Here is a 12,863-nt window from a genome sequence, read left to right on the forward strand (position 1 = left end):
GTGTATGGCAAGAAAGCAGGAATGGGGTACTGAAGTTACATGTTCAGCCATGAACTCATTGAATGACGGTGCAGGCTAGAAGGGCCAAATGGCCTACTCCTGCACCTATTTTCTATGTTTCTATGAATCCTTGGGACCGAGTCCGTTCCAGTTTTTGGGATTTTCCGGATTTCAGACAAGAAAATCAATAATCTGAAATCCGTAATCCTTGACCAAACCCATGCCGGGTTTTGAGCGGCGAGGTCCGAAATCCAGCAAAACCCGAAATCTGGCACGGATTCGGTCAAGGATTTCGAATTTCAGACTTGATTTTCTTGTCTAAAATCTGGAATCCTTGACCGAATCCGGGCCGGATTTTGCCTCAAAATGCCTGGTTTTTGAACAATAATTCCGGATTCCGGACGACTCCATTAGCAATGCGCAAAATGTCCTGTTTTTGGATAATTCCGGTTTTCGGAGTTCCGGATTCAGGATGTTGCACTTGTAATTAAAGTGCACACGAACATTTCCACTCAGGACCATAAACTCACCGGAGAGTCCTCGGTGTCCTTGTGAGCCATTACCCTGTGGAGAGGGAGGAATGGAGAGCGTAAACGTTTTATTCTCAGAACAAAACCTTTTCATAACTGGCAATCCATAATCACTAAACTAATAATTAAACGCCAATGAATCATACTAATTACTCCTAATTACATCTTGCGATATACAAGGCTGAGATTTTGCAATTTTTATTAATCTTCTGTGCATCATGTTCATGAATCAGACATTTTCTGAATTGTGTCTATACAAAGTGCAATCTGTACAACATAGCCAGATTGATTATCTTTGCATACAACAGCTAAGTTACTGCCAGACCAGAGATGTGCCACAGTTAACTAGCTCTTGAAATTTCCAACCGATTATAGATAAGTTACTTTCCAGTTTTGTAAACACCTTATCATTTTGCAAGTAATATTGTTGTATTTCTTCCTCCAGCTTGTCCATTTCCCATTGACCTGTCCATTTGAAATGGGTGCAATTAAAGAATCAAACAAATTTCAGTACAGAAAATAAGTCAGTCAAACTATGCTACCTCCAGAGTTACCTACTCTAATCTCATTTCCCAACATTTCTAATACCCTTTAATATCTTTCTTCAATTGTTCATCTATTTTAATCTTAAAGTCATGGTTGATTCGGCTTCAATAGCCGCTTGTGGTAATTCATCACACGCCTAGTACGCTTTTACACTACAATAAATGTCCTACGTTATATGGATAAATGTGAGGTTATCCACGTTAGTGGCAAAAACACGAAGGCAGAATATTATCTGAATGGCGGCAGATTAGGAAAAGGGGATGTGCAACGAGACCTGGGTGTCATGGTACATCAATCATTGAAAGTTGGCATGCAGGTACAGCAGGTGGTGAAGGCGGCAAATGGTATGTTGCCCTTCATAGCTAGGGGATTTGAGTATAGGAGCAGGGAGGTCTTACTGCAGTTGTACAGGGCCTTGGTGAGGCCTCACCTAGAATATTGTGTTCAGTTTTGGTCTCCTAATCTGAGGAAGGACGTTCTTGCTATTGAGGGAGTGCAGCGACGGTTCGCCAGATGATTCCCGGGATGGCAGGACTGACATATGAGGAGAGACTGGATCAACTGGGCCTGTATTTACTGGAGTTTAAAAGGATGAGAGGGGATCTCATAGAAACATAAAATTCTGACGGGACTGGACAGGTTAGATGCTGGAAGAATGTTCCCGATGTTGGGGAAGTCCAGAACCAGGGGACACAGTCTAAGGATAAGGAGTAAGCCATTTAGGACTGAGATGAGGAGAAACTTCTTCACTCAGAGTTGTTAACCTGTGGAATTCCTTACCGCAGGGAGTTGTTGATGCCAGTTCATTGGATATATTCAAGAGGGAGTTAGATATGGCCCTTACGGCTAAAGGGATCAAGGGATATGGAGAGAAAGCAGGAAAGGGGTACTGAGGTGAATGATCAGCCATGATCTTATTGAATGGTGGTGCAGGCTCGAAGGGCCGAATGGCCTACTCCTGCATCTATTTTCTATATTTCTATGTTCTATAACCATGACTACATTTCAAAAGTACTTCATTAGCTGTAAAGTGTGTTGGGACATCCTGAGGTCAAGAAAGGTGCTATATAAATACAAGTCTTTATATTTTTTCTAATCTCTTCCTTTATGATTGTATCACTAATCTTGAACTTATGCCCTTGTTACCAATTCATTGACCAGTGGAAATCATCTTTTGCAGTTACCTGCTCAATCCCTTTTGTAATTTTTAACACTTCTATTCATTCTCCCATGAACTTCTCGGAATACAAACCTTTTTTTTTACTATAAAGTCTCTCATAACAACACCCTCCTTGGTATTATCCAAGCGATGAAACCTCATTTTCCTGACTCCAATATCCTCTCTACAATAGGGCCCCCAAAATTGCACACAATATTCCAACTGTGCCCTTGCCAATAGCATGTAGAGTCATCATTTCCTTGCTTTTGTATTCAATATCCAGAACATTTATCTACATTAAACTGCATTTGCCATACATCTACCCACTATCAATGCCCTAAACTATGAATGTCCTCTACAGTCTCATGCGTCCTTTCTCGGTTTGCCATGCCCCTTATTTTGATAGTCAGCCAACTGATAATTACCTTGCTCCTTATACGCAAATCAATTATGTGTACCAGTCAATCACCCGTGGCATTGCACATGGTGAATCAGGACCAAATGCAGTCTTCAGGTGAAGCCGGGTTAAAGGGAAGGTAATAACTGGACCAGGATACACAGACATAATTCAGTCCCCATCATAAAGTCATACATTTTAGTTTTATATAATACTTTGATTTTTTTTTTAAACTATAAATAAGAAAGCTTATTGGAATTTGGTCAGCTCTGAAGCGGAGTTGGTTGGATCATAGGAGTTTATCTTCATCAGAGGATGAGGAGTTAGGGGACGCAAAAATGATGTGCCACTATGCTACCCCTAATGGGAAGGTGTCATTACAATGCAAGTAGTGTACAAAAGCAGTTTCCATGAAAATGTGGACACATTAATTTAGAGAGAAATTTGACAAAAATGCACAACAGGAAGTAAGGTTTTATAGACAGGACATGCACACAGATGCAAGATTGAAAGAAAAATACTAATCATAAAAACCAAATTTAAAACTGAGAGACTAATCTTTTGAGATTATCGGGTCATCGGATGCATTATAATAGTCTTCTGAAAAGTCTCTAACAAAGAAAAATCTATATTAAAAAAAGGAAATCAAGACTATAGTGGTCAAAAATTAAAAAGTGACATCCTTTGAGACAGAGACCCTAGTGAATGATTCCTTCATGTTCTTCTTGGCCTTTCAGAGCATTAAATATTGTCGACCATACCATCCTCCTCCACTGTCCTATTCCTTGCGATTTTGTGTCTCAGCACAGCCAGCACATCACCAGCAGTGACTATTCTCTGCGCTCCCACAAAGCAGATAGATCTTTGGGGATCCTCCAGAGTTCCTCAAAGGCCTATCTTTGGCCCCTTCTCCTTCCTCACCTACAAAGCAACCCCCAGCGACAGCACTCACGGGCATGGCTCGGCTTCTTTATGTATGCTGATTACCTCAACCGCACAACCACTTCTACATGGTCAGATTGCCTGTCTGATATTAAATCGTAGACATAGAAACATAGAAAATAGGTGCAGGAGCAGGCCATTCAGCTCTTCTAGCCTGCACCGCCATTCAACGAGTTCATGGCTGAACATGAAACTTCAGTACCCCCTTCCTGCTTTCACGCCATACCCCTTGATCCCCCGAGTAGTAAGGACCTCATCTAACTCCCTTTTGAATATATTTAGTGAATTGGCCTCAACTACTTTCTGTGGTAGAGAATTCCACAGGTTCACCACTCTCCGGGTGAAGAAGTTTCTCCTTATCTCGGTCCTAAATGGCTTACCCCTTATCCTAAGACTGTGACCCCTGGTTCTGGACTTCCCCAACATTGGGAACATTCTTCCTGCATCTAACCTGTCCAAACCCGTCAGAATTTTAAACGTTTCTATGAGGTCCCCTCTCACTCTTCTGAACTCCAGTGAATACAAGCCCAGTTGATCCAGTCTTTCTTGATAGGTCAGTCCCACCATCCCGGAAATCAGTCTGGTGAATCTTCGCTGCACTCCCTCAATAGCAAGAATGTCCTTCCTCAAGTTAGGAGACCAAAACTGTACACAATACTCCAGGTGTGGCCTCACCAAGGCCCTGTACAACTGTAGCAACACCTCCCTGCCCCTGTACTCAAATCCCCTCGCTATGAAGGCCAACATGCCATTTGCTTTCTTAACCGCCTGCTGTACCTGCATGCCAACCTTCAATGACTGATGTACCATGACACCCAGGTCTCGTTGCACCTTCCCTTTTCCTAATCTGTCACCATTCAGATAATAGTCTGTCTCTCTGTTTTTACCACCAAAGTGGATAACCTCACATTTATCCACATTATACTTCATCTGCCATGCATTTGCCCACTCACCTAACCTATCCAAGTCACTCTGCAGCCTCATAGCATTCTCCTCGCAGCTCACACTGCCACCCAACTTAGTGTCATCCGCAAATTTGGAGATACTACATTTAATCCCCTCGTCTAAATCATTAATGTACAATGTAAACAGTTGGGGCCCCAGCACAGAACCCTGCGGTACCCCACTAGTCACTGCCTGCCATTCCGAAAAGTACCCATTTACTCCTACTCTTTGCTTTCTGTCTGACAACCAGTTCTCAATCCACGTCAGCACACTACCCCCAATCCCATGTGCTTTAACTTTGCACATTAATCTCCTGTGTGGGACCTTGTCGAAAGCCTTCTGAAAGTCCAAATATACCACATCAACTGGTACTCCTTTGTCCACTTTATTGGAAACATCCTCAAAAAATTCCAGAAGATTTGTCAAGCATGATCTCCCTTTCACAAATCCATGCTGACTTGGACCTATCATGTCACCATTTTCCAAATGCGCTGCTATGACATCCTTAATAATTGATTCCATCATTTTACCCACTACTGAGGTCAGGCTGACCGGTCTATAATTCCCTGCTTTCTCTCTCCCTCCTTTTTTAAAAAGTGGGGTTACATTGGCTACCCTCCACTCGATAGGAACTGATCCAGAGTCAATGGAATGTTGGAAAATGACTGTCAATGCATCCGCTATTTCCAAGGTCACCTCCTTAAGTACTCTGGGATGCAGTCCATCAGGCCCTGGGGATTTATCGGCCTTCAATCCCATCAATTTCCCGACTAATAAAGATTTCCCTCAGTTCCTCCTCCTTACTAGACCCTCTGACCCCTTTTATATCCGGAAGGTTGTTTGTGTCCTCCTTAGTGAATCCTGAACCAAAGTACTTGTTCAATTGGTCTGCCATTTCTTTGTTCCCCGTTATGACTTCCCCTGATTCTGACTGCAGGGGACCTACGTTTGTCTTTCCTAACCTTTTTCTCTTTACATACCTATAGAAACTTTTGCAATCCGCCTTAATGTTCCCTGCAAGCTTCTTCTCGTACTCCATTTTCCCTGCCCTAATCAAACCCTTTGTCCTCCTCTGCTGAGTTCTAAATTTCTCCCAGTCCCCAGGTTCACTGCTATTTCTGGCCAATTTGTATGCCATTTCCTTGGCTTTAATAATATCCCTGATTTCCCTAGATAGCCACGGTTGAGCCACCTTCCCTTTTTTATTTTTACGCCAGACAGGAATGTACAATTGTTGTAATTCATCCATGCGGTCTCTAAATGTCTGCCATTGCCCATCCACAGTCAACCCCTTAAGTATCATTAGCCAATCTATCTTAGCCAATTCATGCCTCATACCTTCAAAGTTACCCTTCTTTAAGTTCTGGACCATGGTCTCTGAATTAACTGTTTCATTCTCCATCCTAATGCAGAATTCCACCATATTATGGTCACTCTTCCCCAAGGGGCCTCGCACAATGAGATTGCTAATTAATCCTCTCTCATTACACAACACCCAGTCTAAGATGGCCTCCCCCCTAGTTGGTTCCTCGACATATTGGTCTAGAAAACCATCCCTTATGCACTCCAGGAAATCCTCCTCCACCGTATTGCTTCCAGTTTGGCTAGCCCAATCTATGTGCATATTAAAGTCACCCATTATAACTGCTGCACCTTTATTGCATGCACTCCTAATTTCCTGTTTGATGCCCTCCCCAACATCACTACTACTGTTTGGAGGTCTGTACACAACTCCCACTAACGATTTTTGCCCTTTGGTGTTCTGCAGCTCTACCCATATAGATTCCACATCATCCAAGCTAATGTCTTTCCTAACTATTGCATTAATCTCCTCTTTAACCAGCAATGCTACCCCACCTCCTTTTCCTTTTATTCTATCCTTCCTGAATGTTGAATACCCCTGGATGTTGAGTTCCCAGCCCTGATCATCCTGGAGCCACGTCTCCGTAATCCCAATCACATCATATTTGTTAACATCTATTTGCACAGTTAATTCATCCACCTTATTGCGGATACTCCTTGCATTAAGACACAAAGCCTTCAGGCTTGCTTTTTTAACACCCTTTGTCCTTTTAGAATTTTGCTGTACAGTGGCCCTTTTTGTTCTTTGCCTTGGGTTTCTCTGCCCTCCACTTTTCCGCATCTCCTTTCTGTCTTTTGCTTTTGCCTCATTTTTGTCTCCCTCTGTCTCCCTGCATAGGTTCCCATCCTCCTGCAATATTAGTTTAACTCCTCCCCAACAGCACTAGCAAACACTCCCCCTAGGACATTGGTTCCAGTCCTGCCCAGGTGCAGACCGTCCGGTTTGTACTGGTCCCACCTCCCCCAGAACCGGTTCCAATGCCCCAAGAATTTGAATCCCTCCCTGCTGCACCACTGCTCAAGCCATGTATTCATCTGCGCTATCCTGCGATTCCTACTCTGACTAGCACGTGGCACTGGTAGCAATCCCGAGATTACTACTTTTGAGGTCCTACTTTTTAAATTTAGCTCCTAGCTCCTTAAATTCTTTTCGTTGGAGCTCATCCCTTTTTTTACCTATGTCGTTGGTACCAATGTGCACCACGACAACTGGCTGTTCTCCCTCCCATTTCAGAATGTCCTGCACCCGCTCCGAGACATCCTTGACCCTTGCACCAGGGAGGCAACATACCATCCTGGAGTCTCGGTTGCGTCCGCAGAAACGCCTATCTATTCCCCTCACCATCGAATCCCCTATCACTATCGCGCTCCCAATCTTTTTCCTGCCCTCCTTTGCAGCAGAGCCACCTACGGCTGCTGCTGCCCTCCCCTGATGAGTCATCCCCCCCAACAGTACTCAAAGCAGTGTATCGGTTTTGCAGGGGGATGACCACAGGGGACCCCTGCACTATCTTTCTTGCACTGCTCTTTCTGCTGGTCTTCCGTTCCCTATCTGGCTGTGGACCCTTCTCCTGCGGTAAGACCAACTCACTACACGTGATACTCACGTCATTCTCAGCATCGTGGATGCTCCAGAGTGAATCCACCCTCAGCTCCAATTCCGCAACGCGGACCGTCAGGAGCTGGAGGCGGATACACTTCCCACACACGTAACGCCCAGGGACACCGGAAGTGTCCCCGAGTTCCCACATGAAGTATAATGTGGATAAATGTGAGGTTATCCACTTTGGTGGTAAAAACAGAGAGACAGACTATTATCTGAATGGTGACAGATTAGACAAATAGCAAGGGGATTTGAGTACAGGGGCAGGGAGGTGTTGCTACAGTTGTACAGGGCATTGGTGAGGCCACACCTGGAGTATTGTGCAAAGAGACCTGGGTGTCATGGTACATCAGTCATTGAAGGTTGGCTGCATGCAGGCGGTTAAGAAAGCAAATGGCATGTTGGCCTTCATAGCAAGGGGATTTGAGTACAGGGGCAGGGAGGTGTTGCTACAGTTGTACAGGGCATTGGTGAGGCCACACCTGGAGTATTGTGTACAGTTTTGGTCTCCTAACCTGAGGAAGGACATTCTTGCTATTGAGGGAGTGCAGCGAAGGTTCACCAGACTGATTCCCGGGATGGCGGGACTGACCTATCAAGAAAGACTGGATCAACTGGTCTTGTATTCACTGGAGTTCAGAAGAATGAGAGGGGACCTCATAGAAACATTTAAAATTCTGACGGGGTTAGACAGGTTAGATGCAGGAAGAATGTTCCCAATGTTGGGGAAGTCCAGAACCAGAGGTCACAGTCTAAGGATAAGGGGTAAGCCATTTAGGACCGAGATGCGGAGGAACTTCTTCACCCAGAGAGTGGTGAACCTGTGGAATTCTCTACCACAGAAAGTTGTTAAGGCCAATTCACTAAATATATTCAAAAGGGAGTTAGATGAGGTCCTTACTACTAGGGGGATCAAGGGGTATGGCGAGAAAGCAGGAATGGCGTACTGAAGTTGAATGTTCAGCCATGAACTCATTGAATGGCGGTGCAGGCTAGAAGGGCCGAATGGCCTACTCCTGCACCTATTTTCTATGTTTCTATGGTACAGGAGGAGCATATCACGTGACCGAGCTCTCCTGCCATGTCTTAACCTTAGATACCCTTAAATTGGTAATAACAATGTTACAGTTCATTTACTGATATAAAAAATAAAAGAAAAGCTACTCACCAATCACCAGCCAATCACTTACCCCATTGGCTGTGACGTCACTTTTTGATTACTTTCTACTTCTATTTTGCTTTCTCTCCCGCTGTAGCTGCACCGGTCGCCTTTTATAGGCCGCTCCCGCCTCTCACCAACTGCCGCTGGCTCTCGCTCTCCCGCTGGGCCTTTTATAGGCCGCTCCCGCCTCTCACCAACTGCCGCTGGCTCTCGCTCTCCCGCTGGGCCTTTTATAGGCCGCTCCCCTCTCACCAACTGCCGCTGGCTCTCGCTCTCCCGCTGGGCCTTTTATAGGCCGCTCCCCTCTCACCAACTGCCGCTGGCTCTCGCTCTCCCGCTGGGCCTTTTATAGGCCGCTCCCCTCTCACCAACTGCCGCTGGCTCTCGATCTCCCGCTTGGCCTTTTATAGGCCGCTCCCCTCTCATCAACTGCCACTGGCTCTCGATCTCCCGCTGGGCCTTTTATAGGCCGCTCCCCTCTCACCAACTGCCGCTGGCTCTCGCTCTCCCGCTGGGCCTTTTATAGGCCGCTCCCCTCTCACCAACTGCCGCTGGCTCTCGCTCTCCCGCTGGGCCTTTTATAGGCCGCTCCCCTCTCATCAACTGCCGCTGGCTCTCGATCTCCCGCTGGGCTTTTATAGGCCGCTCCCCTCTCACCAACTGCCGCTGGCTCTCGCTCTCCCGCTGGGCCTTTTATAGGCCGCTCCCCTCTCACCAACTGCCGCTGGCTCTCGATCTCCCGCTGGGCTTTTGATAGGTCGCTCCCCTCTCACCAACTGCCGCTGGCTCTCGATCTCCCGCTGGGCTTTTGATATGTCTGGTGAGAGGGGAGCGACCTCTGAAAATTTCCTCCAACTGAACCTTAGGAACACAGATGCCATCATTTTTCAGTCTATGCTCAATCCCTTTTCCTGGCTAATTACTCAGGCTGTGTTAAATGTCAATGCCCTGTTCAATCAGAACTGAACTTCCAACACCATACTTCCATCTCTGCACCATTAACTGCCTCCACTTCTACTCACCCACACCACTGTTGAAACCCACATCTACACATTCCTCATTTCTAGACTCAATTTCAACTTATCCAAAACTCTGCTGCCTGCATCCTGTGTGGCACTAAAGTACACTTTCCCCTTAGCCTCATCCTCACTGACCTACACTGTCCCCCAAATGTAATAAATTGTAAATGCTCTTCCTCATCTTCAAATCACTCCTTGCCCATACCCCACCCTATCTCTGCAAACACCTCCAGTCTTATGTCCTCCTTCACACCCAACTCTAGCCTTCTGTGCATCCTCCTCACTGCTGCACCACTGGTGACAGCCTTCGACTTCCTCCATGAACTCTCACTACTTCTCTCCACTTTTTAAAAGCCTTCTCAAAATTAATCTCTCCAACTAAGTACTCAGTCATCTCTCCTAACTCTCCCAATGCAGCTCAGCGTCCATTCCTTTTCCCCTCTATTAAGCACAGATCTTTAAAACGGTACTATATAAAAACAAGTTGTTATTGCTGTTGGTTAACACAGCAAATATTCAAAATACCAACAATCTCACAACCCTGGACTTGCAGCTTCAGTCGTAACTCGAAACATAGCACATTCCTCCTGTTCTCAGTTTTGGCATCTGGAGGTCGAACCAAGCAGAAAATGGGCACTTCCATATAGAGCTAGAGATAGAGAGAATCAGAGGGCTAATCCCCCCTCCTCCTGAGTCACTCCCACACAACTCCCTGACTCCAATTCACGACCAACACTGGAAGAGAACTCGGAGCAAGTCTTCAACCGAAACTGTCAGACAAAGAATGCTGTATGGCTTTCATTTTTTGGAAGGGGTGGGAAGAGCGAAATAGTAAGTTTATAATTCATTGGAAAAAATCAACCTCTGAATTACTAATTCATTATTTTTGAAGTTTATTTTATTGCCTTTCATTATTTTATACTTGTCCGAGCCCTGAGGAAAATAGCAGGAAAGAGTAACATAGCAACTAGCTGCATCTTCAAACATTAAACGGCTGCAGTGGTATAAAACAATTCCCGGAAAAGGAATATAACGTCATAGCAAGTAATGCCATATTTGACTGATTTCCAAGTAGCATGCCGTAGTGTGCCACAGCAATGGTCTGCTGAACTAAGTATCTCCTCTCCCCCATCCCCACAACCATAAGGGTCACAATTCTACTGGGGAAATGTACAGAAACAGTAACAATTCAATCTACGAGCATATTTTTTCAATGTTATATATAACCTACTGAATAAATATTCATTAGTGTACTGGAAATCACCGAAGTCAGGAATGCAACATTATTAAAATGGGCAACATCTAAATACCCAATACACATACTGTACTGGCTAGTCGGCATCAAAATAGCCAACATGTTTTTAATGCCATGTTGTCATCTACTAAGAAAGGAAATTGTGTCCCATTATAGGTTGTCGCTCGAGTTCTCCTCAACTGTCTTCTCCCTGGGGCTGAGGAGCTCCTCCCGGAGTCACAATGCGGATTTCGACCCCTACAGGGCACAACGGACATGATCTTTGCAGCGTGACAACTGCAGGAAAAATGCAAGGAGCAGCGCCAGCCCTTATAAATGGCCTTTTTCAACTGCGAGGGTCTATGGAGCGTCCTCCTCCATTTCGGATGCTCCCAGAAGTTTGTCAACATCCTTCGCCTAGCTCCACGATGACATGCAGGCCATGATCCTTACCAACGGATCCATTACAGACACAATCCACGTCTGGACCGGGGTCAAACAGGGCTGCGTCATCGCTCCAACCCACTTCTCAATCTTCCTCGCCATCATGCTCCACCTCGTAGTCAACAAGCTCCCTGCTGGAGTGGAACTAAACTACAGAACCAGTGAGAAGCTGTTTAACCTACGTCGCCTCCAGGCCAAGTCCAAGATCACTACAACCTCTGTCATCGAGCTACGGTACGCGGACGACACTACATCTGCGCACATTCTGAGGCTGACCACCAGGATATAGTTGATGTATTTACTGAGGCATATGAAAGCATGGGCCTTATGCTAAACATCTGTAAGACAAAGATCCTCCACCAGCCTGTCTTCGCCACACAGCACTGCCTCCCAGTCATCAAGATCCACGGCGCAGCCCTCGACAACGTGGACCATTTCCCATAACTAGCAAGTCTCTTATCAACAAACGCAGACATTGATGCGGAGATTCAACACCGCCTCCAATGCGCCAGTGCAGCCTTCGGCCGCCTGAGGAAAAGTGTGTTCGAAGACCAGGCCCTCAAATCTACCACCAAGCTCATGGTCTACAGGGCTGTAGTAATACCCACCCTCCTGTATGGCTCTGAGGCATGGACGATGTACAGAAGAAACCTCAAATCGCTGGAGGTATATCACCAACGATGTCTCCACAAGATCCTGCAAATTCCCTGGGAGGACAGGCGCACCAACATCAGTGCCCTTCGTGAGTTCACATGCCAGACACGAGACTCCCAAAGCAAATGCTCTATGCGGTGCTCCTTCATGGCAAACGAGCCAAAGGTGGGCAGCGGAAACGTTACTAGGACACCCTCAAAGCCTCCCTGATAAAGTGCAACATCACCAATGACACCTGGGAGTCCCTGGCCAAAGACCACCCAAAGTAGAGAAAGTGCATCCGGGAGGACGTTGAGCACTTCGAATCTCAACGCCGAGAGCGTGAAGAGGTCAAGCGCAGGCAGCGGAAGGAGCGTGCGGCAAATCAGTCCCACCCACCCCTTCCCTCAACGACTATCTGTCCCACCTGTAACAGAGTCTGTGGCTCTCGTATTGGACTGTTCAGCCACCAAAGAACTCACTTCAGGAGTGGAAGCAAGTCTTCCTCAATTCCAAGGGACTGCCTATGCTGATAAATTTAGGGTCTTGCCTTTCATATTCTCTCGAGTACAGCAGTGAAAATCACACCCATAAGCAGTCTGAAGGTCTTATAGAAACATAGAAAATAGGTGGAGTAGGCCATTCGGCCCTTCGAGCCTGCACCGCCATTCAATAAGATCATGGCTGATCACTCCCTCAGTACCCCTTTTCCTGCTTTCTCTCCATACCACTTGATCCCCTTAGCCGTAAGGGCCATATCTAACTCCCTCTTGAATATATCCAATGAACTGGCATCAATAACTCTCTGCGGCAGGGAATTCCACAGGTCAACAACCACTTATCCTAAGACTATGTCCCCTGGTTCTAGACTTCCCCAACATTGGGAA

General features: G+C 46.0%; 1 protein-coding gene across 1 annotated transcript in view; it reads right to left on the reverse strand.

The window, feature by feature from the left end:
* Window positions 1–12,863, reverse strand: part of dlst (dihydrolipoamide S-succinyltransferase) — a 69,029-nt gene that overhangs the window by 35,951 nt on the left and 20,215 nt on the right. The window contains exon 2 of the mRNA XM_070879575.1: window positions 531–564. Coding sequence (XP_070735676.1) covers window positions 531–564 — 34 coding nt within the window. The remainder of the gene's footprint in view (window positions 1–530; window positions 565–12,863) is intronic.

The sequence above is a fragment of the Pristiophorus japonicus genome, chromosome 4 (genome assembly GCF_044704955.1).
Source record: "Pristiophorus japonicus isolate sPriJap1 chromosome 4, sPriJap1.hap1, whole genome shotgun sequence".
Lineage (NCBI taxonomy): Eukaryota > Metazoa > Chordata > Chondrichthyes > Pristiophoridae > Pristiophorus > Pristiophorus japonicus.